General features: G+C 51.6%; 12 protein-coding genes across 12 annotated transcripts; 8 read left to right on the top strand and 4 right to left on the bottom strand.

Moving 5' to 3' along the window:
- Positions 1-359: 359 nt before the first annotated feature.
- EDD37DRAFT_632216 (uncharacterized protein) lies at positions 360-1,070 on the bottom strand. The gene is made up of 2 exons (XM_062816708.1): positions 887-1,070; positions 360-828 (listed from the first exon to the last, which is right to left on the bottom strand). Exons 1-2 carry the CDS (start codon positions 1,030-1,032, stop codon positions 708-710), a joined length of 267 nt encoding a protein of 88 aa, XP_062669584.1. The 5' UTR covers positions 1,033-1,070; the 3' UTR covers positions 360-707.
- Positions 1,071-3,969: 2,899 nt separating this feature from the next.
- EDD37DRAFT_433925 (major facilitator superfamily domain-containing protein) lies at positions 3,970-6,120 on the bottom strand. Its single transcript, XM_062812704.1, has one exon. It carries the CDS (start codon positions 6,035-6,037, stop codon positions 4,343-4,345), a length of 1,695 nt encoding a protein of 564 aa, XP_062669583.1. The 5' UTR covers positions 6,038-6,120; the 3' UTR covers positions 3,970-4,342.
- A 189-nt stretch (positions 6,121-6,309) lies between these two features.
- On the bottom strand, positions 6,310-8,004 carry EDD37DRAFT_632207 (X-Pro aminopeptidase). The gene has a single exon (XM_062816707.1). The coding sequence runs from the start codon at positions 7,838-7,840 to the stop codon at positions 6,350-6,352; it is 1,491 nt and encodes a 496-aa protein (XP_062669582.1). The 5' UTR covers positions 7,841-8,004; the 3' UTR covers positions 6,310-6,349.
- On the top strand, positions 8,005-9,076 carry EDD37DRAFT_632204 (uncharacterized protein). Its single transcript, XM_062816706.1, has 2 exons — positions 8,005-8,195; positions 8,244-9,076. The coding sequence occupies exons 1-2, from the start codon at positions 8,132-8,134 to the stop codon at positions 8,954-8,956; spliced, it is 777 nt and encodes a 258-aa protein (XP_062669581.1). The 5' UTR covers positions 8,005-8,131; the 3' UTR covers positions 8,957-9,076.
- Positions 9,077-9,215: 139 nt separating this feature from the next.
- EDD37DRAFT_632203 (glucan 1,3-beta-glucosidase) lies at positions 9,216-11,685 on the top strand. Its single transcript, XM_062816705.1, has one exon. It carries the CDS (start codon positions 9,316-9,318, stop codon positions 11,515-11,517), a length of 2,202 nt encoding a protein of 733 aa, XP_062669580.1. The 5' UTR covers positions 9,216-9,315; the 3' UTR covers positions 11,518-11,685.
- Positions 11,686-13,432, top strand: EDD37DRAFT_632201 (uncharacterized protein). The gene has a single exon (XM_062816704.1). The coding sequence runs from the start codon at positions 12,126-12,128 to the stop codon at positions 13,206-13,208; it is 1,083 nt and encodes a 360-aa protein (XP_062669579.1). The 5' UTR covers positions 11,686-12,125; the 3' UTR covers positions 13,209-13,432.
- Positions 13,433-13,436: 4 nt separating this feature from the next.
- Positions 13,437-14,331, top strand: EDD37DRAFT_433733 (ubiquitin-like autophagy protein Apg12-domain-containing protein). Its single transcript, XM_062812702.1, has 2 exons — positions 13,437-14,103; positions 14,200-14,331. The coding sequence occupies exons 1-2, from the start codon at positions 13,666-13,668 to the stop codon at positions 14,257-14,259; spliced, it is 498 nt and encodes a 165-aa protein (XP_062669578.1). The 5' UTR covers positions 13,437-13,665; the 3' UTR covers positions 14,260-14,331.
- A 72-nt stretch (positions 14,332-14,403) lies between these two features.
- Positions 14,404-15,408, bottom strand: EDD37DRAFT_564964 (3-methyl-2-oxobutanoate hydroxymethyltransferase; the record flags this gene model as incomplete). The annotated part of the gene is made up of 1 exon (XM_062814028.1): positions 14,404-15,408. The coding sequence occupies one exon, from the start codon at positions 15,406-15,408 to the stop codon at positions 14,404-14,406; it is 1,005 nt and encodes a 334-aa protein (XP_062669577.1).
- A 668-nt stretch (positions 15,409-16,076) lies between these two features.
- Positions 16,077-17,021, top strand: EDD37DRAFT_433723 (uncharacterized protein). The gene has a single exon (XM_062812701.1). It carries the CDS (start codon positions 16,181-16,183, stop codon positions 16,949-16,951), a length of 771 nt encoding a protein of 256 aa, XP_062669576.1. The 5' UTR covers positions 16,077-16,180; the 3' UTR covers positions 16,952-17,021.
- Positions 17,022-17,582: 561 nt separating this feature from the next.
- On the top strand, positions 17,583-18,338 carry EDD37DRAFT_564977 (ubiquitin-conjugating enzyme E2 8; the record flags this gene model as incomplete). The annotated part of the gene is made up of 4 exons (XM_062814030.1): positions 17,583-17,706; positions 17,793-17,907; positions 17,967-18,148; positions 18,199-18,338. The coding sequence occupies 4 exons, from the start codon at positions 17,583-17,585 to the stop codon at positions 18,336-18,338; spliced, it is 561 nt and encodes a 186-aa protein (XP_062669575.1).
- Positions 18,339-18,555: 217 nt separating this feature from the next.
- Positions 18,556-20,013, top strand: EDD37DRAFT_433789 (uncharacterized protein). The gene has a single exon (XM_062812703.1). The coding sequence runs from the start codon at positions 18,862-18,864 to the stop codon at positions 19,768-19,770; it is 909 nt and encodes a 302-aa protein (XP_062669574.1). The 5' UTR covers positions 18,556-18,861; the 3' UTR covers positions 19,771-20,013.
- Positions 20,014-20,256: 243 nt separating this feature from the next.
- Positions 20,257-23,721, top strand: EDD37DRAFT_695034 (adenosinetriphosphatase; the record flags this gene model as incomplete). Its single annotated transcript, XM_062820093.1, has 1 exon — positions 20,257-23,721. One exon carries the CDS (start codon positions 20,257-20,259, stop codon positions 23,719-23,721), a length of 3,465 nt encoding a protein of 1,154 aa, XP_062669573.1.
- Between the last annotated feature and the right edge of the window lie 1,396 nt (positions 23,722-25,117).

Below are 25,117 nucleotides of genomic sequence, written 5' to 3'. Positions count from 1 at the left end.
CAAATATGGATTAGAACAAGGCTTAGTTTTAACGTGCCCCTGACCAGGAACTTCACGTATTCTACCACTCGTAAAAGCGGTCAAGCATTAACGCCTTGGTCATATCATCGAAAACAATGGCAACACTTGCTGGACCTCTTCTGTCGGCATCCAATATCTCGACGGTCAATGTGTGCATTAATGTATAGCGTCAACTGTTTTCTAGTCTGCGGCAGCTCATACTTTAAGCTCAACGCCTATGCATATCCGGCGCGTAAGAAGACACCGTCACGCCTTCCTGCAGGGCTCATTGTCTCTATCCGGAAGGCAGGAGACATTGCCACTACTCAACACGTACCTTGGCATCCGGGGTGCTCCCATTCCATCATTGATGTCGGCGTCACCGAGGATCTCACTCTGTGACGGGTTTCAATCTCCAACAGAGCCGCCCACCAAGTCGTCATCTGTTGCACAGACAGGACTACAAGCTTCGGTTGATGCAGCTTAGCAATGTTGCAAACAATCTGGCATTAATTCAACAATCATGCGGACTCCAGCTGGACCATCTTCAACCATTTTGCACAACGGACTACCTTTTGGAAACAAGCTCAGCCACGGTTCAACGGTCCCGACCCGGTGATGTCCCGTCCTGCTTGATGGTTGCTGCAGCCGCCGATCAAGCTGTTGCTATTCGCACCAAATATACTAATAGCGGTCACGAGTGAACCTTACCGACGTCCGTTTTCGCCGCAAGTCCTCAATAGCCTCAGAAAGCTGGCTAGCTTCGCGCTGAGCCTTCTCGATGCTGGCTCTGAATCTGTTGCCTTCACGCTCCCACCGTGCAATATTGTCTCTTTCCCTCTGCAACCTCCTTCTTTTCACCGCAATCTCCTGACAGGTCCTACAGTCCTCATTCACGTTTACCAGACTCTCATGATCAAGAAGTTTGGCGCCGCAAGTCTCACCCATACGGTGCTGCCGTGGACAGCGTTGTTTCATGTTGCCCCATTTCCAGTCTCCGCAACGGTAGTCTACCCTTGCATAGTAACACATACTTTCGCAGTGTGTTAGCAGCAAGACTCTTGTGGTGGCATGCTATGGCCCCGGCCTCACCTTTGTTGCCGTATCGCTAATTGACCGAAGGTCTCTTGTCAGCTGGGATCGACCGTGTCACAGATCCATCCATGCGAAACTTACTTGGAGGGTGACGTCGCTCTCAAGGTCCTGGCGTGTCAACAGATTAGACTCTACCAGGCTAGACAGGCGCTGAAGCTTACTTTTCAGTCTTAGGATCCCTCAGTGGTGCGTCCGCGTATACAGTTCCGCAGTGAGTACCCTTTATGCTGGTCTTGACGTGGAGAAAGACTTTGTGAGACGCCCTCGCACACCTCTGACGGCAGCTTCACTTCATATCTTTCGCTGACCGAGACCGTCGCTCCCAGTATAGGACCATTTCATCCGTTCGACTCCGCAATTACTGGCGTAAAGTGGAAACGTGTACGTCTCCACGACCATTCGAAACTGGAACCTGTTCGATCGACATAATGTCGCCAGTGACGATCCACTCTAGTACCACTCTGGTACGTCTTCCGCTGTTACCTCGCGTTATCTAACGATCACCCTGGCTGAGTCTTCGTTGTCAATGTGGCAAACTTTTGAAGGTATCGCTAATGCATCTGGCAAGAGCACAAGACTCGAAATCATCGACAGTTCGATTCGTAACATCGTCAGCCTTCCCCAATCATCGCTTGCATCTCCCTCGCCGAATAAGCAATGAGTGTCGGTTGCATTGCGTGAGGGCGTCGGCGAAGAACCTCTTGAAGACTGCCACATCTGTTGCGGCTTGCTATGGACCCGCAAAGTGAAGCTGCCCTAGATATCAAGCTGCTACGGAAAGAGAGAAATTCTCCAAATGCCGGACAAGAACCGACTCGACAGAAAAACGCAGCTCTAATGCTGACAATTGGCAGGAGCTACTGTTTTCTCTCGCATGTATGGACGTCATTCAAGACGGCATTGGCAAGAATAATTGTTGCCTGTTTCCAATGCAGGACTTCGGCCTGCCCAGCCCCCTATTCAATGTTTATATGGCCTCCAGGTCGCATAAGGCTTCGACACATGCCTCGAAACAAGACGCCTCGATGGCCTCCTTCGCCATACGGCCATGCACAAGGACTACACATAAACAACTGCCAAAATGGAGCCGTCAGTCCTCAAATGGGACCCGATAATGGTGGAGCGGGTAAGATTATCGTTGATCAGCTAACAACTCGAATCCACCGCGCCCGGGGGCCTACGAAAAGGTGTTTCTCACCGGAAGGCTCAGTCATTTGCAAGCCATAAGACGGGGCAGCCTCAGGCGTGGCTCCAATGATGCTCGCGGTCAACCGTAATCGAGCCCGGACTATGTCTCCGACAGTCTGTGGCGAGTAGAATGGTCATAGCTCCCGAGCCTTTTTGACCCTTTCTTCAACATGGTTGAGTCCAGTCTCTGATTGCGGGTCCGTGTTCGAAGAGCTGACCTTCGAGCGCTGTCATGTCCTTGTGCAGGACAAAACCTCCGAACGCGTTGATCCTGAATGGTATCGGGACGAACTACCTCGCTACTAGCACGATTTGCTGTGGAACATAGTGAGCTGGCTTGTCAACATTGGTGGCCACCCTCCGTCATTCAAAAACCGACCAGCCCTCACATGGATGGCGCATGCACGCTAGCCAGACCCAACTCCATTGCTGATGGTGCATGATGGCGTTTCCGAGGTTGAGATTAGAAGCAGCAACCAGCAACCAGCACTCTGGGTGTACAGCAATGCACCTCATCAGCGTCCCTGGACGTGTGCCGGGATCACTCGGCACCGTATTAGCGGTCCGTTGCAATGCTACCGGATTCCATCGCTTGCACTTTACGATGCATCCTTCAGCATAAGCCTAGTGTCATTGTTCAAGGATGTGCAGCTCCCCACCCCCAGGCCGCGTGGTTTCTCCGAAAGCCATTCTTGGATCTACGCAAGCTTCAGCCTAGGTTCATCAAGATGAAACTTCCTTCTACGCTCCTAACAGTGACTGTCAATAACAGTCCTACCGAGCGTCTGTTCTGCCTCAATCCATTACGGTCCTTCTGTCATGCGCCTCAACGGGAGCTCAGCAGATACGAGCCCGGTCGACCTTAGTTGGAGCTAGATGCCAAGCTGATGGTTCCTGCAACATGATGTATCTAGCTCCCAAGGAGGAGTTGAACTGGAGCCACCTGCATGATGGGTGTATGACGGTAGCCATCCTCTGCTCCACCTCACCTATCGTTCCACTCCCCTCCTGGTTTTGTATGGCTAGGAGGCGGCTGGTACGCAGGTTTGCATCAGAAGGCCTGTCTGCTGATGCACCTTCGCAAGGATTTCTTATCAAAGGAACGCTTTCTGTTGTCTGCTGGAAACACTGCTGCCTAAGGCTACCCCAGCATGCCACATCCCATTCACGTCAGTATCTGCGGCCCGGTCCATGCCTCAAACCTCGACTAATCCAGAGATCGGCTTTGTTGTCTGTACGTGATGAGCTCTACTCCTGGTCCTCAGAAGGATGCGGCTCTGCGGCTCGAATATGCCCCGTTTCTTGGACCTGAGACTTGAGGAGAGGGAGTCAAGTGAGGTCCCCGTCTGCTTTTCCGAGGGCTGCTCTCACTCTTCGAGGACTCCATGGCGAGCAACTGGCACGCTTCCACAAACTCCAATATATCTCCATGATATCGCGTTCGCGGTCAACTATGATGCTTCCGCAGCTCTACTCACTGTTCTTGTCGTTCTCATACTCATCAATGGGTATATTCCAGGCACTATGTTTTTTGCTAGATGGGTTCGCTTTTCCAGCCTTGTACGCTAGCTTGAGACAGTGATTATGAGCCCGCTCTGGGGCCTGACGCTCTTTGAGTTCTTTCCTTGGAGTGTTCTCTGCTCTTCGCTCCGTCTTGAGGTTGCTCCTGTGCGGCCATCCTAGCTGAATACTGTGCGTTCTGGCGGTCACGCGACTGATCTACATACCTGCCACGCGAATCGTGATTTGGGTCCGAGTAAGTACTCACGATACCAGCGGTGCATTAGACTTCGAACGGCGGAAACCAAGAAAGAGTATCTTGACGGAAAGCAGTCCTACCAACACAAGAAGACACGTAGGAAAAGCTTGCAGACAATAAGAACACATTCGGTGAAACAAGCCGACGAGAAGAAACCATACTATCATGACCATAAAGAAGCTTGGTAACTGGACTCTTGGTCAACTGTTTTGTTTTTATACACGAGGCCTTCAACAGTGCAGGCAAGGTACAGAGGTTATTCAGTTCTATCTTCCGTATTATGTTTACAACAGCTTCTGTCTACTTTCTGGCCAGATTTTTATGCAAGACATGCTCCTTCATACCCAACGCAGCAACAGCAGCGAGCACAGCTAATCCAAGCCCTGCGATGAATGCACCTCTCAATGCGTCCATATAGATTCCATTGATGACATCTCTGCTCCACCCAGCAGGTAGATGTTTGACGCCCTCTAGACTGTTTCTGATCTTCCTGATGACATCTTCACTGCCTGGCATGTCACCATATTCGTCGCGAAGCTCCTTGGTAAGAATGTTTTGAAACACGGCGCTTGCGATTGTGATGCCAATGGTCGACCCCGTCGATCGGAAGGCGTAGCTTGCCGCCGTGATGACGGCCTGGTGCTGATGGTCGACAGCGCTGATCATGGCGACCAAGGTGATGGTCAACATCGCTCCGTAGCCCAATCCCAGTGGGCTCACATACACGTACGTCGCCCACGCGGGGGTATCGTACTGGAATGTACACAGCAGTGCGGCACCAACAACGAAAATGGTCATGATGGCGACCATCATCCAGTAATAGCGGCCTGTGGACCGCATGATATATCCGACCCCCAAGCTCCCGACTGACGTCGCGGCGGCGAACGGAATGACGCGTAGACCAGCCGAAGTCGAGCTCAGACCGCGGATCTGCAGGTACAATGGGACATAGTAGAGTGCGAGAAATGCGGACATGGTCGAGAACCAGTTTGCCAGACAGCTGAAGAGGACGGTTCGGGTCTTTGCGATGAGCGCGACAGGCAAGACCGGTTCTGGGATCCAACGCTCATGAGACTCAAGGTACATGAACACCGCGAGGATGACGAGCGATAGAACCAGCGATGTGATGATCAGCGGGTGCGACCAGGGCAATTGGTTCCCGCCGGTATTCAAGCCCAGCAGGAACAACACCAGCGACGCGACGAGCAGTGATGAGCCCAGGAAGTCGATCCGTCGTAGCGCCGGTTTCGTGCTCGGGTTGACGGGGATATCGACCAGGAACCAGACCAGTACAGCGGAGACCACAATGAAGGGCACTTGCAGCAGGAAGGCCCAGCGCCAGGATAACCGGTCGGCCAACAACCCGCCGAACACGCCGCCGGAACCCATGCCCAGACCAAAAACCAAGTTGCCGTAGCCCTGCCACAGACCACGCCTCCTCAACGGGATCAGGTCGGACGTGACGAACGTGCTGATACAAGACAGGCCGCCGCCGCCAATACCAGCAATCACGCGCCCCGCAATGATGGTCGAGGCGTTGGGCGCGAGACCGCATATCAGTGTGCCGACGGCGAAGAAGATGTTAGAGAATAAAAGACCCCAACGTCGCGAAAAGATGTCGGTAAGTTTGCCTGAGAGCGGTTGACATGCTGAATTGGCGATGAGGTAGCCTGTTGCCAGCCACGACAGAAGGCTGAGGGAGTCGAAACTCGAGGATATTGGCGCCGTCAATGTTGCGACAATGGTCGTGTCTAGTGCGGCGAAAAAGACACCGATCCATATTGCGACCATGATGGCGACGAGTTTCTTGGTGCTGGGCTCTTCGGCCAGCGCGGTTTCGTCGGCGGCTGGGTCCTCTTCTGGCGAAGGTTGTGTGTTTTCCGGGTCGACGGGTTGGCCATTGCCACGGCCATTTTGCTGGGTCTGGCCTAGGAGGGGACTTGTTTCGGAGGCATCCTCCTCGATTGGCTGAGGTGATAAGACTTTTATGGCCATAGTGAGGACAGGTGCGTTGCAAATGCGTCGTCGGCTCCGAAGTAAATTGGCAGCGCTAGGTGTGTAAACGAAGGTATATATACTGATAGCTAGAAAAAGAAGTTTTCGTCAAATGTACGTACGATATTCGTGATATCGAGTGGGTTTGTGGTGGAGTTTCTGTCTATCGAGCATGATTGGACGATCGACCATGTTATCGCCAAACTTCAAGATATATAAGGAGCTGCGAGCGTGATTGTGGAAGCACAGCTTACGGTGATGGAAACAATACGTCAAGCGAGCGAGAGTTGATTACTTTTAATGGGAGACATATCAATCCCTGAGTGCTTCGATATCTACAACCTCCTTGACCGCCTCGGTGGTGAGCACATACGGACTGTCCTCCTGCACACAGACACTGTCTTCAATACGGATTCCCATGTTCCTAAAATGCTTCGGCCATCGCTCGTCGTCTGGCACATAAATCCCTGGTTCAATGGTGATACAGTGCCCCTCTTGTAGTACAGTCTTCCTGGTGTATCCAATGCTGTCATGCACGTCAAGGCCGATGTAATGGCTCAAGTGGTGCGGGAACAGCTTCTCGATCGCTTTCGAGGACATGTCGAACCCAATCTGCTTCAGTTCCTTCGACAGATGATCCTCCGCAATGCTGTGCAGCTTGTCGAGTGACATATTGGCGCTCCCGCGACACAGCGAGATCAATGACCTCTGCATGTTCAGGACCGCCTGATACAAATCCCTTTGAGGATCTGTAAACTTGCCACTGACCGGCCACGTTCTCGTAATGTCGGCAATGTAGCCACCGTACTTTCCGCCGCCGTCAACCAATACCAATTCATCGTCTTGCAAGATGTCGTCGTTTCGCACATAGTGTATTCCTAGCGCATTTTGGCCTCCAGCCACGACAGGCTCGAATGCGGTGGTGTCGCACCCATTAGCGACAAATCGATACCGCAGGTATGCATCCAGCTCTTTCTCCCGTGTCCATGCTTTTCGCATGGCTTCAGTATGTGCTCGCCCAGAGGCTTTTCCAGCTCTCCGCAACACCTCAATTTCTGCGGGACTCTTGAAGGCTCGAAGGTCGTTCATCACCGGTCGCAGTCGGCTGATCTTGTTCGACTGCAGAAGCTCAGCAAACTCTGTCGTCTTGCGGGATTGCCCATACAGAAAACGACGCAGAGCCGAGGTATTTGGGTCTGGGTTGGTAATATCCGTGTAGACTTGTGATGCCGCACCCACCAACTCAGGCAGAATGTGTTTGATTCCGCTTATATTGCCTGTCTCATCTGCATTGAACACGTCTCGTGCGGCTTGAATGCCTGATCTTGCACCATCCCAGATCTCGGCTTTGGGATCCTTGTCCCGCACATATAGGTGGAATGTATGATCTGTGCCAGAGGCATCTTTTCCGATGACGGCCAGTGCTTCTGGTTCATTGAAACCGGTCAGATAGAAAAAGTCGGGGTCTTGGTGGAATTCGTAGAAGACGCTTCCTGAGCGGAACACTATGTCGGAGGCGGCGACGATCGCGATAGCCTTGGCTGGTAAGGCTGCTGCAAGCTTCGTGCGACGATCTGCATACTCCTGAGCCGTAATACCGGGAGTCAACTCGCCTGGCTGAAGGAGGTGCGGATGCGTCTCATGCACAGGCTGGCCGAACGACAAATCGCCTGCACTGACACTCAGGCTGTTGTAGTTGCGCAGTGCGGGCCGCGGGCAACTGCATTGCAAGCTGCGAACCAACGATCTGACGCCATCATTTGCATGCTTGAGCGTCTGCCATATTGTCCTCCGCATCGACATGCTCGAGGACGAGATGACAGCGCAAGTGTTGCAGCAATGATGGAATTGAGTTTCTGAAGGGCGTGAACGCCGAGCGCACTTCTCCAGGCGAGAGATAGAGGGACCGCATAGACCTGCCCACTATGGAAGGCTTGACCAATATCCACTCACCTGTCAGGCCTTTGTAACAAGGCATATAGCATTGGATTGACTCATATCTTGGTTTATATGAACCCAAATATCACGATTGAGGAGACTGAGAACAAGAACAGTTGACTTTCTACATCACTACTGATCACAGCAGCCGCAGCCATGGTGCAAGATCTGGTATACCCAAAAAAGAAACAAAACACCTTGAACAGGTACAATAGCAGAGGTAAAGAAGGCGTACACCAGTAGACCTGTCGATTCTGACAATTCGCAGGAACATACGACTTGAGCACCATCCACCATATCATCAACTCTATTTCAGTGCTCCATGTCTCCTTTGCACCAAGCCCGGAGGACCCCTTCCCAGTCATCTTACCAATGATTGGGGTCATGGGCTCATTTGAATATCCTTCTGCTGATCTCAACGAGCCTCTCGACTGTTATCTGCACGGCTATGTCAGTTCAAGACTCATGCGCCTGGCCCGAGAATCCGGAAATGGTCTGCCAGTCTGCATCGCCGCAACAAAAGTAGATGGCTTGGTTTTGTCATTGACCCCGAATTCGCACAGCTACAATTATCGTTCTGCCGTTCTGCAAGGATATGCAAAATTCGTCGAGACCGACCAGGAGAAGTTGTATGCGATGCAGAAAATCACCGACAAGGTGGTGGAAGGCCGCTGGGATCACACCCGAGTCCCACCAGACAACGTTGAAATGACCTCAACGACCATCTTGAGGGTAAGTATCGAGACCGGCAGTGGCAAGATACGGCAGGGCGGTCCTCATGATGAGCCCAAGGACGAGAACAGAACCGACATCACAGAGAAGGTCTGGACCGGTGTGGTGCCAGTGTATGAGACACTTGATGCACCTGTACCAAGCGCGACCAACAAGGTCAATTCACTACCAGAGTACATCCAGAAGTACGTGCAGAAGGTGACTTCGGAGAATCGTGAGCACGCTCATGAGGCGGTAAAGGAGCCGTGATAGATAGATGGGCGGAAAACAATAGTGTTCTCAATCGTTACCTAGCATTGGGCAGTCAGTCGTCATTACTTTGCATCAAATCAGACGCTCCTAGTCCATGTTATTGAATTTGTAAGAAATGTGTGTGCTGGCAAGTTTGGTGATGGCGAAATGATCTCGCTTAAAGCCTGAAAAAGCAAGGCTGAGCCGTTGCTGGGCCAACACATTTCCGCCGGACTATGACATTATTCGGAAAACCTGGAGAAGAATCACGTACCACGAGCCAAATTGCAGAGAGATCACCGTGCAAAACCACTTACCGGCCCGTTCCTGATATGCCTTGACCGACAGTGATATGAAAATCCTCCACCATAATTTGCATGCCGAAACCTCGTCGCGAGTCCACGGCGAGGGCCGACACACGCCCAGACTCAGCATTTGATCGACCTCCACGTACTACCCGAGCCACGCAACCACGACCCGCTTCTCCATCGTACGATGACGACGAGCCACGCACACCGAAAAGAGCACCGAAGGAGAAGGCAAAGTCTTCGCCTCGAGTCGAATCACCATCACCAGACAAAAGACACCGTCGTGTAAGTGACCGACACCGCAGTGCAAGCGGAGTGAAGAAGGAGAGAGACCGAGCAAAGTACAGTTCGGGTACCTCGACAAATAGTGCTAGCCAGCTATTGAGTGCCGACGCATTATCGAAGTTGAATGCATACAACTCAAAAATCGAGTTTCAGGAAAAGTACGATGAGCGCAAGCGGAAGAAGAAAGAGTACAAGAATCTCAAAGGCGCTGAAGTATCGCAGCAGCGGCGGAAGAAGAATCGAAATGTCAGCGGTGCCATTCTAGAAGAAGGAAGAGCGAGGGACAGACAGAAACGGCCTCACAGAAGAGGAGGAGGAGGTGGGTCTTACGAGAAAGGCTATGAGGTGCACAAACAGACAGATGGCCAAAGACGACCCAGGAAGAAATTCTGGTGGTTGTTGGGTGTGCTCGTGGTATTGCTTGTCATCATCATCGCTGTAGCGGTAGTGGTGAGCAAGAATAGCAAGAAGTCGAGCAGCTCTTCTAATTCATCTTCCAGCACGACGTCAGACTTCGGATCAGACCCAAGCAATACATGCAGCTCAAGTTCCGTGCCTGCCAGCGCGAAAGGGACGTACACCGACATTTCCGCATGGTTGGACACTGCCGACTTCAACTGCACCTACACTGACGGCACGGTCGGCGGTCTGTCGCTCATGGGACTCAATTCCACCTGGGATGATTCGACACAAGCCAATGACAATGTGCCGGCTCTGAACAAGGCATGGAGTTACGGAGACATGCCCATACGTGGAGTCAACTTGGGAGGCTGGCTTGATCTCGAACCCTTCATCACGCCCTCCTTGTTCGACTATCCTTCCTCTGATGGCATTGTCGATGAGTGGACGCTTACACAGAAACTCAACACATCCGCTCAACGCATTCTCGAAACTCACTACTCGACATTCATCACGAAACAGAGCTTCATTGATATCCAGAATGCTGGCCTCGACCATGTCAGGATACCGTACCCATACTGGGCAGTCACGACTTATGAGGGCGATCCATATGTCCCCAAGGTCGCCTGGCGATATCTGCTTCGAGGAATTGAATATGCCAGGCAAAATGGTCTGAGAGTTAATCTGGATTTGCACTCCGTGCCTGGAAGTCAGAATGGATGGGCTCACAGTGGTCACCAAGGCGATATTGATTGGGCTAGTGGAACTGACGGTGCGACCAACGCTCAAAGATCGCTGGACATCCACAACCAGCTGTCTCAGTTCTTTGCACAAGATCGATACAAGAACGTTGTGACAATCTATGGCTTGGTCAACGAACCAAAAATGCTTGTCATACCTGTCGATGATGTGCTCGACTGGAATGAAAAGGCCATCAAGATCATCCGCGATAACGGGATCACGCAGAAAATTGTGTTTGGAGACGGCTTTCTCAGCCTGACTGACTGGGACGACATCTTTCACGCCGTAGACGAGAACCTCGTCATGGATACACACCAGTATCAGATCTTCAATACGGGTCAGCTCAACCTCACGCATCAGAACAAGATCAATCTTGCGTGTTCCGGCTGGACCGGATTGATGGTAGCGGCCAACAATAATCAGACTGGGTGGGGGCCGATTTTGGACGGTGAATGGTCCCAAGCCGACACCGACTGTGCGCCCTATCTGAACAATGTCGGCGTCGGTTCCCGCTGGGAAGGGACGCTCAATACCGGAGATGCAGAGACTTCGGTCTTGACACAAACCTGCCCAACACCACCATGCTCTTGTGATCAAGCGAACGCTGACCCGAGCAAGTACAGCTCTGCATACAAGCAATTCCTGCAAATGTACGCAGAAGCACAGATGCATAGCTTTGAACAGGCATGGGGCTGGTTCTATTGGACTTGGAAGACGGAAAGTGCTGTACAGTGGAGTTGGGAGTTGGGTCTCGCGGCTGGCATTTTGCCCGAGAAGGCGTATTCACCATCGTTCAAGTGCGATTCTACTGTTCCTGACTTTAGCGACCTGCCCGAAAGTTATTGATGAGATTAGCGATAGCGTGCATTGTCAGAGTCTGGGGATCATTTGAGCGTAATGAGGTTTCCGAGCATCAACGCATAAATGGATGTCGAGTATAATGAACATAGAAAGGTAATAGATCTTACCTACCTCTCAGGGGTTAACAACGCCTCTCTCGTTGTAACACGAACATAGTCTCCCCTAAAATGCTCGAATCTGCCGTCAAATTTGACGCCTCACGAAGTAGGTGCCGTCAACACGTTGAGCAGATGCATTTGCCCTGAGGGTGGTGTCCCATTGCTATCGTTGTGACAGTGACACTTGGTTCCGGTCGGACTCACCTATGCTCTTGTCCATCCATATCATTCCCCCGGCAGAGGCCACTCGAGCGACAAAGATATGGAGCTTGGGCATGGCGGTATTCATTTGTACCTTGTTATCGATGCTGGGACCAGCTCGTCTTTACTGCCTCACCTCCGCTTTCAGAGCATAAACACCTGCGCATTGCCGAACGAGTATTCCCCTCAGCAACCATTCACATCTTGCCTCTCTCCATTCTTCGCACGCACACTGGCATTGAACATTCGAACTTGTATCAGCTCATACTCCCAGTCGAAACTCGAGCGGCCAAGATGAACAACACCTTGGATCCAGGCGGGGAAGGCGCCTTGCTGGAACGTGTGCGTCGTGCTTTCCTCAACAAGGCCTTCATGAGAGACGCACGACAAATCTGCATGGGCATCGACGGGAACATTTACCAATTGGTGCAATTTCCAGGCGTACCAGTCGTTCGCATGCCAGATGATAATCCAGCAGCCTTGCATTTTCTCCAATCGTTCTCTGCGAATCTTCAAGCGCACGTACCGACATCGACGACTGGAGGCCGGCCGGCGTCGAGTCAAGCAACGACCACCGACTTACCTCGCGCAGGCAACGCTGTAGCGCATCGGCGACCATTTCAAGGCCTCAACGCGGCTGACCTCAATGCGGCTGCAATCCTTCAAGGTCTCAATGCGGGCAACTCCCAGAAAATCGTGCTTGAAAGATTGATCTTACAGAAGGATGCTAGATACCCGGTGTTTTTCCAGGACGTGTTCGATGCCGATCAATGCAGCAAACTTCTTTTTCTGGCCTTGCACCCGGTTCCTTTTGAAACGATAGCATATGTGTTGCGCCTTGAAAATGATGGGGAAGTCCGAGACAAGGAGAGTTTGGCTAGACTTGGAAACATCATCGCACATTACCTACCACAAATCATGAGGCAGGAAGCAGCTCTGAAGCCAGACGCAGAAACGATGGTGTCAGACCTATTAAGTCGTGCTGAGTCTGGTGTCTGGATGCCTAGCATTCTTCAGCATGCAACAGACTACATCAACACTTCAACAATGGATGCTGACAGTGGTTCGAAAGAGCGTCGAAAGTATGCGAGGGAAAGAACAGTTCTTCGAGAGTGGCGGGAAACGATACTTCCAACAATACTTCCTGTTCTTCCTGATGACGTCGATCTAGCCGCAATCACGCGGCACCTAGAGATTGAACATCAGGTACAGGCCGCATTGGCGAGAGAAGAGGCTGATGAGAAGGGGCTGTGCAAATTGGGATATCGCAAGACCGATCCTGAGGGCCAGAAGGCTATGATGTTGCATCGGCTGGTGTTCCTTGCAAAGGCAGACAATTGGCGTGGTCTTCTTAAGATCAATGGTATCATCGAATAGGAATGTGACGGAAGGAGCCGAGGCCTAGGTCGACAGGCTCTTGAAGGGGCTGTTCACTTCGACGTCAGGGACTTGTCGATATTGTCGATCGGTGTCTGTGAGTGCTTGGTCTTCACGATTGGTAGAATGATGGCTTTGGGAGGACGATACCTCCACTCACTGTGAATGAGAGAGTAAGATGACGATCAATGATCCTGTCGTGCTTGTGATGATGAGAAGGAACAAAGATAGTAAACAAAGACGTCACTTCCACCTAAATTCGCAGTGGTGTCTCAATACGGAAGGATGGACCGCTGCTTTACATCGTAAAAGCGGCGGGTCCTTATGGACGACGCTGTATTGTCCTAGCATTGTGCTACTTCCCAGTGTCAGGCAAACATGTCTTTAGAAGCCCGTCCATCATGAAGAACGTCACAAGGACCAAAGGTTCCAGATAGAGACAGAGTCATTGCCGACGATGTCTTCACCAGGTCTGTCTACCAGGCTTCCACGTTCTACATCGCAGAACGACCAACAGCCGGACATCAACACCGATCTCGCCGGCACTGCTGAGCACGACAATGACGACGAACAAGAGAATGAAGCCTGTCAAGGGGATCTGCCCATGAGCATGACCGCGAGTGTGATCCTGACGAACCTGCCTAGAGATGCGAGCCAGGCTCTCAAGGACGTCGAGGAGATCGATGACCGGAAGGTATCCGTGCGGTTCCAACCCATTGGATCGGCGCCGATCTTGAAGCAGCGGGTGTTCAAGATCAATGCATCATCCAAGTTCAGCGTGGTGTTGAATTTCTTGCGGAAGAAGTTGGGCGTCAAGGACGGCGACGGGGTGTTTCTCTATGTCAACAGCGTCTTCGCACCAGGCTTGGACGAGGGTGTGGGGAATTTGTTCAGGGTATGTGAAGTCGTGTCCATGAATCTGTCTACATGTCTAGGATGTTGGATGAAAGGTGGTGAAACGACAATGCTAATGCTTTGTTGCGCTGTCTAGTGTTTCAAGACGGATGAGCAATTGATCGTCAGTTATTCTACAACGCCTGCTTTTGGTTGAACCAGCCCTCAAGATTCAGCGGAATTCCGTGCGCCACGCCATGCTAGAATGCACAAATGTCCGCTACCGCCAGCGGCTCATGCCGTTCGCTGAAGATGCAGCACTAAACCGTCCACAGTACACCAATCGTGGCATAGGTCATGGTTAGCCAGTTTTGATGGCCGCCTTGAAGGCTTCCGTCACCTTGCTGTCGCTCTTGTACACATACTGAGCAGCCGGGTAACTTCGGTCGGCAACCTCATCCTTGTACTGCTTGATGGCTGCTGTGCCGGCCTCCCATATCGAGCCGTACCTCTTGACAAACTTGGGCATGAATGCGTCGGGACCTCTAACCCCAAGCATGTCAATCTGGACCAGGACCTGTCCGCTAGTCTTGTTTCCGGCGCCGATGCCAATTGTGGGGATGCTCAAAGCATTGGTGACTTCTTCTGCAATGTCTGGCGGGACACATTCCAACACGACCATGAACGCACCTGCATCTTGCACTGCCTGGGCGTCTTTATACAGCGACATGGCCTTCTCGACGGTATTGCCTTGGACACGGAACCCTCCTAAGGCGTGCTGGCGCTGCGGGGTGAGGCCGATGTGCGCGCACACGGAGATACCGGCAGTTGTGATCTTTTTGATTTGAGGAGCCATTTCTGCACCACCCTCAAGTTTGATACTCTGCATTCTTCCTTCTTTGACCATGCGTATGGCGCTGGCGAGTGCCTGTTCGGGGCTGATCTCGTAGGATCCCATGGGGAGGTCACCGACGGTGAAGGAGCGGTTGGCGGCGCGGCTAACGGCTCGGGCTGACATGATCATTTCATCGAGGGTGACCTCAGATGTGTCGTCCATGCCGAGGGACACCATGGCCAGTGAGTCGCCGACCAACACCATATCCATTCCGGCTTCTTGTGCCATCAGCGCTGAGGGGAAGTTGTGTGCTGTCAACATGGTTATGGGTTTCTTGTCTGCATACATCTTCTGCAATGTCTGTATGGTGACGGGTTTCACGCCCTTGGCGAGCAGAGAGGGTGCGCTGGGAGCATGTGAACTCCATCGTATCTGAAGATTCGGTCGACTTGCGAGAGGAATGATTGCTGCAGGAGGAGTGTTGTGGAAGAGTGGTCGTGTGAGGGCAGAGGAGCGGCATGCGCAGGCCATTAGAGCCATGTTTCTTCAGCCAGGCTGGGTCGCAGAAGTACGAGAAACGAAACAACGATAGAAGGGAAGTAGTGTTTTGAGGTCCGTCTGAGTCATCTCCGAAGATCAGGAACAAGGCAGCTGAAGGGGAAAAAGTGGTTGTTTTATTGTTTCGTCGTGCTCAGTTCTTTATGCGTATATCTGAGAAATGGTGTTGACCTTGGAGAGCAGCCTCGGTGTTGACATTTAGTGTTCTGCTAGGCACCCCGGACCAAACGGTCATGGAATGCAGAGTACCGCCTATTGCCGCCGGAATCCGAGAAGGACTCACTAACACGCTTTGAGTTTAGGCATCCCTTGGTGAGCCGAGGCGTTCATCATTTCACAAGCAGTTTTGTGTTCTATCTGCTGTGCTGTTTGAGCAATTGTACCAGCACTTTCCACTTGTGTCCGGGTTATTTGCAGCGATAGGAAGTATTCGTTGCTATTCCTTGACTCGTCATGGTGGTCGACGTCCCCGTCCACCGCGTCTTCTCGCTGTCCCAAAAGCTTTCGCAGGCTGGACGCATGGGCGACACTCTGCATTCACTCCTACCTCTAAACTCTCAGCCTGGACCCCGGGCGTTCTAACTTACACACATTCTACTCCGCAGGAGATGCCCGTGATAGAGGAGATGACCGCCATCCATAGGTATTCGAGGCCTGCTAAGTATTGTGTCCTGATGTCGAAGCTGTACATAAAGCAGGTTATAAGCACTAAAACCTAGAGCTTACATCATTTCGTTCATGCATCATGCCCAGTGTCACGATTCCTGCCCGCACAGGGGACTATGTCGCCCTCAAGTCTGGTCAACGACTCAAGCTGATCAACCCACACGGCACCCAAGTCATTGACTTTTGGGCCTTTGTCTTTCCCAGTGCTAATTCAACTACTGGTGGTGACAGCACTACACCGACGAGCTTTATCCGGTCATCGTCCAGTACAGAAGCCACTGGGAATACTACGAGTCAGCATTCGTCTACGCCATTTCCATTCACGTCCGGCGTTCAATACTTTGCAGCCTCACGCACACGCAGCATTCTTTCCAAACTCATACCTGGCACCAAGGATGTGCTGTACACCAACAAATCCGTGCCTCTGTTCACGTTGCTCGAGGACACCACGTCCGGCGTCCACGACACGCTGTTCGGATGTTGCGACCGCTTCCGCATGCACAACTTAGGCCATCCGGATTTTGAGCATGCAAGTTGTGCGGAGAACATGCATCTTGCGCTGCGACGGGCCGCTGCTCAGGGCGTCTTTAAACCCGGCAGCATCTCAGACGAGTGGACGCCAGATCCATTAAACGTCTTCATGAACGTGCCGATCACCACGGGCTTGGATCGGGATTCTGGAGGTGGGAAGATCGAGTGCATCCCGCCCAAGAGTAAGGCGGGCGAGTACATTGTACTAAGGGCAGAAATTGACTGTGTGGCCGTGATGAGTGCTTGTCCAAATGACTTGATAGTGGGAGTCAACGCGGGAAAGTGCCTGAGTGTGGAATATGAGGTGTTAGATACGTAGACCTACGCTCTTTCGGATAGAACTGGGGTATTCGTACACTTCCTGATCCGAGCCAGGATTCGAATCTTTCTATGCTCTTACAGGTGATTACAATCTTTTAACACATACTAGGTACTGGCAGTATTTAGAACAGCGAAATGCAATGGACTGACGACTTGCAGTTCTAGTGCCCACGCGATCAGGGTGACTGTTGGTGTCAGCCACTTGCACAACTCGAGCCGGAACAAACCCCCACGGGTCCATCGCCTGCAGACACAAAGACCTTAACCTCGACTTCCTTCCTTCCTTCCATAGACTCTTTCAACACCCTCACTACCTAATACGATTATTCACTTGTACCGCCCTGATTCACCTACATCCTGAGAATCTCGAGCCTCAGCCAGACCAGGACCAAGCCTTTACCGAGAGAGCCGACTCTCATTCCCACATCGCTTGTCGACTCCGAGAGTCCGTGATCCAGTCTCTTCCAAATTCACCTTGCCATTGCCACCACACTAGCACGTTTGTCTCGTGTTTCTCTTTGCATTGAGAGACGCCCATTCGACCGAACAGTCCCTGCCATAGCGCATTTCGAGTTTCTACGTACATTGCCTGGGACACTCCACATACGTTTTGGACTGGGCGAGTCAAGATGAGTAGTCCGAAGCGGCGGATAGAGACCGATGTCATGAAGCTCATGATGAGCGACTATGAAGTGACATTGGTCAACGACAACATGCAGGAATTCTATGTGATCTTCAAAGGGCCTACAGAAAGTAAGAGCACGGTTTTTTCTATGACAAATGATGCACTGATCCGGCTTAAAGTTGACGGGGACTGACGCGTGATTCTGTGTCTATAGCACCCTTTGCGGAAGGGAAATGGAAAGTCCACGTTGAGTTACCGGATCAATACCCCTACAAGTCACCCTCGATTGGTTTCGTCAACAAGATATTCCACCCCAACATTGATGAAGGGTACGTCTAGGCGCGTTGTGGACATGAAAGACACATCAATGCTGATGAGTATTGGGCAGGTCGGGTTCGGTGTGCTTGGACGTCATCAACCAGACGTGGTCACCCATGTTCGACATGATCAACATCTTTGAAGTCTTCCTTCCGCAACTCTTGAGATACCCGAATCCTACCGATCCGCTGAACGGAGAGGCTGCCGCACTCCTGATGAGAGAACCAAGGAGCTACGATGCAAGGGTCAAAGGTAGGTTGGTAGATCCTGACTACATGCAGGAGTACTGATCGATCTCGAAGAATACATAGCTCAATATGCGACGAATATCCACGACGATGCCGATGAAGACGAAGGCGAAACGGATGGCGAACTAAGTGAAGTTGAAGACTTCGACAGTGATGGCGAGGATGAACCTGCTGGTGCGATGGAAGATGTATGATCTAGATACTTTGGCGATTACGGCTGTCTTACAAGGGGTTTCATTTGGTGCTCGGAGTTGACCATGGGAATGGGAACGGAAAGGAACTAGGGTCACGCATGTAGGATTTCGTTAAGGGATTGTCATGCTCCATTTTTGTGCTCAACGAGTAGACTCGTCTCAACTCATATTTATGATATATCTCATTTTCTTACAGCATCGAAACCACATAAACTAATTCAGTGCAACGAGTATTGGGAGAAGCGGGTGCGTGCATTGACCCGGTGCGTCATTTGGGACTATCGTTGCGCAAGACTCCAATAGTCTCATGCTCAGGTTTCCCAGCCACGCGACCTTGAACTGCACCCTCTTTACTCCATACCTTGTCCCACTCTAGGCACCACCAAGTATTGAAACGCTAAATGACTCGAGGATCATGCTGAGTGCTTGTCAGGGCGCTGTCACATAATATAGCTCGCCATCAACCACGAATCCCGTGCATATCTCAACGTCTACCTCTTGAAGTATCCCCGCCTATGCCGTGATGGCTCAGTCGCTAGATGCACTACCACCAGAGGTGCTTCTCAGTGTGTTCTCATATCTGGATGTCTCAGACTTACTACAAGTAAGTCGCACATGTCTTGCGCTCCGCGATCTCGCCTGCGACCCTCTACTGCATCACGAGCGCCTACACCATGCCTCCTATATCTTGTCGATCGCACTGCCACGACGACCACTGAAGTCCACCATAAGTCCACCCAATTCTTGGATCTGGCTGAGCAGAACCAATGTCCTGTCTCGTCAGATAAGCAAGAGCCTCATTCGAATACGTTTGAGTCACAACCTGGAGCACAGGCCGAGTCCGCGAGACTTGGTTGAGAGAGCGATCCTTCCGTCTACCTGCAGCACTTACTCGTCTCCTGTTTCTCCAGCACTGATACAGTCGCAACAAGCAATACTGAGGAGAAGGTTGAAGGATGGCCTGGGGCGAAAATTGAACATGAGGCCTAGCATGGACAGCCTGGTGTCACTCAACATCATGCCAGAAGAGTGTCTGCGCCGAAGTGTCTCACCTGCGATTGTGGCTACGCGGCGGAAGGTGATAAGGGAAAGCTTGAAAGATGGTCTACGTGCTTGGGTGGAAGGCCGGGCGTTGCAGGCCCAGAGAAAGAAGGCGGACGAGGTGGAGGCTGCTGAAAAGCATACGGTCAAGAATCTCGTGCGAAGGTATGCGGCGAGGAAACTTGCCGTAGAGCGGGCAGAGAACGTTGATGCCGTGAATCTGGAAAAGAGAAAGGCGCATGCCAGATGGGGCAGGGAGGTCGAGGTGGCCAGGAAGGACGAAGAGAGGAGAGCTGCGGCGCATGGCTCTTGCGCCCACCCCACCAGAGCACATGTTTTGGGCTTGAAGAAGTTCTGGGAAGGCGTTATTCGGGCGGCTGCCGCTGGATGAAGTTATCCATATCGGTCAGTGGGTGAAATTGTTCATTCCTGTGTGATTTTGACGATAATGCGCGTTGTATGGATCAAGCATGGTGTATGGCGTTTGTAGCTCTTGATCGTCCTCGGTATCCAACATGGGTGATTGTATCATTGCCAACGAGTCTGTCTGTTCCACATGCTCACCGTACCTCGTCAAAATTGGTGCCTAACATCATTCGTTGCCGCTGAGATACCTGGATTCTCCTGTGACTTTCAATGCGGGGAACAGGGTTCCTAGTAGACTTGCTGCAAGGCTGTGAAAGGACGTTGCCTTGACGATGATATCATGTGAACAGCCGCCGTCGCCGTCGCCGCCGCCCACTCTGATAATAATCCAGTACCACGGTCAAGTTGAACATTTGCGCACACAACAAAAGTCTTCGTAGGTATAACAGGCAGTGCAGAGGTAAGTGTCGGATCCTTTGGTTGTGATGCCGGCTTGTTCAATTTTGACGAAATGACTTTTAGGCAGGAGACACCATTGCGAGGCTTGAGTTACCAAGAACTTCTCAGGCGCAGCGTGACCACGAGTCCTCCAGCACAGATAGCCTACGCAGAAAGATCAAAAGAGCACAAAACATCGGCGGAAGAGAGCGCATCTTTTCATATCGACTCTTCGCGTCTCGGAAATTCTCCAGGTTGTCCCGACAACGATAGCGCGTTTGCGTTTGCGACTTTACAATGTCCTGTGGTGGTGCATGCGGGGCCATTCACTCATCCTCGAAATCGCAATCCTGAAACCATTCCTCATATACCGAGCCAGAAGTACCTCTTTGGTCCGCCTGAGTCCCATGTTCAGCCCGATGCAGGTTTAAAGTCATCCACGTCCTTCGACGTCACATTCCCTTTCGACATGGTTAGAGAACAAGCGCCGGCACGAGATCCTCTTCAGCCCACTATGGCGAACGCTGTGCCTCCCTCCAAACCCCAAGCAAAAGAGAAGGGCCCAAATCTTATCAATAACAGTGTCTCTCAGCAACTATATCCAACCTTACAAAACCCACCTGCGATTGAGCCTCAGTTCGGCAAGCCTACAGCACTAGGAGCCTCTCCACAACCGTACTCAAAGACACAACCTCTTACGAGACTGATCGCAAATGTATCAGCTCCGCGACAAGTAAGCGGCAGTCACGGAGACAAATACTCAAACCTTTTTGTTGCATCGACAAAGCCATCGTACAGACCGGAGCTGCACAAGCCGCATATTGTCGCCAACCCACTGCAAGCGCTTCGAGACAGCCAGCAAGGGCCAAGTCAACCCAAATCGACGGCTTCATCACGGCCCCGACATTCCGATGACGATGTTTTCGAGATACCCAAGCCTGTAAACTTCCCCAGTTGGCAGCCGAAACCCGTCGCCCCTCCCACGTTTTCCTCTCAGCAATCCACAAACCCTTACTTCAGACCTCAGAATGTCGTTGACCTCACTTTCGATCGTCCAACTCAGCCTGCATATCGCGAACCATTCCAACAAGAGCAATATGCTGCCTCGGACCCTTACATGTACATGGACTCGGGAAAGGCCAACGAGGATCTGAAAGCGTTACTCGAAGGTGCTTTTGAGGATGAAGAAGATAAGCCACGGACGCGCAGAAGAAAGAGGCAGCAGGATGCTAAGGTGGAAGAACTCTCTGAGAAGATGAACAATATGACAGTCAAGAATGAGCAATCAACAGACAAGGATGACGATGCGGCCGGGGAAGACGCAGATGACGAGGATGATGGAACAGTCCCTGGACTCAAGGTCAAGCTTCTACCTCATCAGATTGAGGGCGTTAGCTGGATGACCGACAAAGAAACCGGCACGAAGAAGACTCGAGGTGTGCTGCCAAAGGGAGGAATTTTAGCAGATGACATGGGTCTTGGAAAAACGATACAGTCAATTGCCCTCCTGCTTATCAATCCCAAACCCAGTGCTGAAGAGCTCGCCAAGAGCAAACGCAAATTACCAGAAGGACTCGGCAAAGGTACGCTTGTTGTTGCACCTCTTGCGCTGATCAAGCAATGGGAGGGAGAGATCAAAGATCGTGTCGAAGCAGACCACGCCTTGAGTGTATGTGTCCATCATGGACCAGGCAGAACGAAGAACTATAAAGACCTGAAGAAGTACGATGTCGTTATTACAACTTACCAAACTCTGTCATCGGAGCACGCAGGATCGGAAGGCTCTTTGAAGGTTGGATGTTTTGGTATTCATTGGTACAGAGTCATCCTAGACGAGGCCCACTCGATCAAGAATCGAAATGCAAAGGCAACAAAGGCCGCTTGTGCACTCAACGCGGAATACCGATGGTGCTTGACCGGAACGCCAATGCAGAACAATCTCGACGAATTGCAGAGTCTGATTCACTTCCTCCAGATCAAGCCATATGACGACTTGAATCAATGGCGGGAGCAGATCACGAAACCCATGAACAATGGTCGAGGTGGACTTGCACTTAGGAGGTTGCAAGTATATCTGAAGGCCTTTATGAAACGAAGAACGAAAGATGTTCTCAAGGAACAAGGTACAGGAAAGCCAGGCGCCACAGGAAAGGCACCTGGTTTCAAGATCGTGGCTAGGACCGTTGAGAAGGTGCAAGCAGAATTTACTGTACAAGAACGTGAATTCTATCAGCGTCTGGAGTCAAGAACCGACCGAAGTCTTGAGATGATGATGGCGGGCAACAAGATGAGCTATGCATCTGCATTGGTGCTTTTGATGCGTCTTCGACAAGCGTGTAACCACCCCAAGCTCACTGGAAGTGATTTGAGCAACGAAACCGATGCATCAAACGGCACTCAGACACCGAGTCGAAAGAAGGCAAGTGTTGAGGATGATATGGACAGTATCGCGAACATGCTTGGCGGGTTGAGCGTCGAGACCAAGAGATGCGACGTTTGTCAGATTGAGCTGAGTGCCAAAGAGGCCTCTAACGGAGCCATTCGTTGTGCCGAGTGTGAAGCGGATCTGGAAGAGCAGAACTTGCAAGTCAAAGAAAAGCGGAGAGCCAAGAAAGAGAAGAGAATCAAGCAAGAACGACAAGCGATTCGAGCGCAGCGGAAAGAAGCTCGACGCGTTATCGAGGACAGCGATGATGAAGACGCTTCAGCCCCAGATGAAGAGGAGGAGGCTTCCTCCGTTGACGATGATGATGAGTACTCATCTGACGAATCCGATTCTCAGGAACCTGCACTACTGCAGTCCACAAAGATTCGACATCTCGTTTCAATCTTGAAGGCCGACTCTCACCAGCACAAGTACATTGTCTTCTCCTTCTTCACATCCATGCTCGACCTGATCGAACCATTTCTCAAGGAGAACCGCATTCGCTTCGCACGATATGATGGCAAGATGCGGAACGATGCGCGAGAAGCAAGCCTCCACTCATTGAAGACGGATCCCTCAACGCGGGTCTTGCTGTGTTCACTTCGTGCCGGCAGTCTCGGACTCAATCTGACCGCAGCCAGCCGCGTGGTTATTCTGGAGCCATTCTGGAATCCGTTCGTAGAGGAGCAGGCGATTGACCGTGTGCACCGACTGAATCAGACGCAGGACGTCAAGGTATACAAGCTTACGGTCAAGGGCACGGTGGAAGAGCGGATCTTGGATTTGCAAGAGAAGAAGCGGGAACTGGCAAACGCGACGATCGAAGGCAAGAAGGGTGCGATGAAGTTGACGTTGCAAGATATGCTGAAGCTGTTTGGACGCGATGCAGAGAGCGACCACCCCATTGAGGTGGACTCTCTCGGGATCGGGCAGAGAAGTAAAGGCTTGTTGGATTCAAGCGGGTCGAGGGTGGCTCCACAGAGTGCATCGACGTCGTCAGCAGGTGGTGGTCATGGCAGTGGTGGTCGCGAGAGGGAGAGGGAGCAAGTTCGAGTCAGTGACGGTACGAAGAACCCACGCAAGGAGCACGAGATCTATGGCAGGAGATGGTGATCTCAGGATCGTGCCATGATTTGGATATGCTTTTGAGTACGTCTATTGGGTTTGACGCAATGAACCTTGCTCAAACCATGTCGAATGAAGAACTTCTTGACTTCGGACCACTGGGACTGCACCACATGCGTGTTTGCTACGAGGCGTGTAGCGTCATCTGGTGGGCGGAATCCTGCAAAGTGTTCTACATACCTAACAACGCACGAGGCCAGCTTTCTCTGCTTATCCTTCGTCGACTTTGCCGCCATTCGAGATACAGTCAATCATCTTCATAGTCATCGTTCAGCGGGTGGCTGGATTCATCACACAATCCCTACCTGAACATAGGCCACTCTCATCATGTTCATGTGAGATTCGAGTGCCCTCCGTCCGATAAGGACAAATTAGCTCCTACCATAAAGTCTATCAGAGACGCCTCTCGGTAGTATACGGTTGACTTTCGAAAGCCAACCCTAAACCTGATTTCATGTACCCAAGTAGGTATTAGGTTATTGAGACGGCATTGCCGGTGATTGATGATGAGGGACCCAGAGTTCTCTGTCATGTACCTCTATCTTGCGAGATCATTTAAAGCTTTACAAGGCTGAAATCCTCGTATATTGACAATGGAGCTGACCATAAGAGGCCGCGTGTGGCCGCGTCAGAAGTTGCACGTCCCGGGAAACACCCTCTACTCCTCCGAAGGAACGTCAATCTCAGAAGCGAGGACATAGGCGTGGAAGTGGCGTAGAAGGCTAGAAGAGTTCGAGAATGTTTCGGCATTTGACGAATGCGTCAAAGCGCGGTCCGAGCTTGCAGCGTTACTTGCGGTTAATATACAAACACGACGATGAAGGAAGAAACCGGGAAGACCGAGATGAGCAGCTCGGTAAGAGCGATGCCGCAAGCAGCCATCATACTACAGTATGCAAGAATAAGAGTTGAGAATTGAAGAATACTCAGAAGGTCGGTTCCGATGATGGATAATGAAAATGCCTCACACCGAGATAGTTATACGGCAAAGCTCACATTCGCATCTGTTCGTCAACAAACTTTCCACTTTTCAACAGGCGCCACGGCCAGCCACGTTCCGTCCCTTCATCAATCCATTTCGACGATGCTTGTTCAAAGTTGCCTAACTTGCCGTAAGCACGGCCGCAGGGTGTTTTCGAATACTAGAAAACAAACTAAAAGGGGAACTTTCTGCAACCCAGGTCTAGTGGCACATGTTTCAGTCCCGGATGAAGTTGGAACCAGCCTCACGCGACATGGCAGATAATAATGGTTACGGCCAGACACATCCCTGCTTGCAGCCTGCAGGAAAAAACCAGACCAGGAAAACCAAAAAGCAAAAAACGTGGCAGCCACAAAATCACATTGCACCCCTCGTGGCTTTTTCCTGGCGTTTGCTCTATGC

Source organism: Exophiala viscosa (genome assembly GCF_022695815.1).
Source record: "Exophiala viscosa unplaced genomic scaffold EDD37scaffold_6, whole genome shotgun sequence".
Lineage (NCBI taxonomy): Eukaryota > Fungi > Ascomycota > Eurotiomycetes > Chaetothyriales > Herpotrichiellaceae > Exophiala > Exophiala viscosa.
This window is presented reverse-complemented; position numbering and strand designations above follow the sequence as displayed.

Bases quoted from the DNA above. Each gene is read 5' to 3' on its own strand.
- EDD37DRAFT_632216 (XM_062816708.1), bottom strand. From the start codon at position 1,032: ATGTGTTACTATGCAAGGGTAGACTACCGTTGCGGAGACTGGAAATGG. The intron at 829-886 runs CTGTAGGACCTG...AGGGAAAGAGAC, and splicing joins CTGGTAAACGTGAATGAGGA to AATATTGCACGGTGGGAGCG.
- EDD37DRAFT_433925 (XM_062812704.1), bottom strand. From the start codon at position 6,037: ATGGCCATAAAAGTCTTATCACCTCAGCCAATCGAGGAGGATGCCTCC.
- EDD37DRAFT_632207 (XM_062816707.1), bottom strand. From the start codon at position 7,840: ATGTCGATGCGGAGGACAATATGGCAGACGCTCAAGCATGCAAATGAT.
- EDD37DRAFT_632204 (XM_062816706.1), top strand. From the start codon at position 8,132: ATGGTGCAAGATCTGGTATACCCAAAAAAGAAACAAAACACCTTGAAC. The intron at 8,196-8,243 runs GTAAAGAAGGCG...GACAATTCGCAG, and splicing joins GAACAGGTACAATAGCAGAG to GAACATACGACTTGAGCACC.
- EDD37DRAFT_632203 (XM_062816705.1), top strand. From the start codon at position 9,316: ATGCCGAAACCTCGTCGCGAGTCCACGGCGAGGGCCGACACACGCCCA.
- EDD37DRAFT_632201 (XM_062816704.1), top strand. From the start codon at position 12,126: ATGAACAACACCTTGGATCCAGGCGGGGAAGGCGCCTTGCTGGAACGT.
- EDD37DRAFT_433733 (XM_062812702.1), top strand. From the start codon at position 13,666: ATGTCTTCACCAGGTCTGTCTACCAGGCTTCCACGTTCTACATCGCAG. The intron at 14,104-14,199 runs GTATGTGAAGTC...TGCGCTGTCTAG, and splicing joins GTGTGGGGAATTTGTTCAGG to TGTTTCAAGACGGATGAGCA.
- EDD37DRAFT_433723 (XM_062812701.1), top strand. From the start codon at position 16,181: ATGCCCAGTGTCACGATTCCTGCCCGCACAGGGGACTATGTCGCCCTC.
- EDD37DRAFT_433789 (XM_062812703.1), top strand. From the start codon at position 18,862: ATGGCTCAGTCGCTAGATGCACTACCACCAGAGGTGCTTCTCAGTGTG.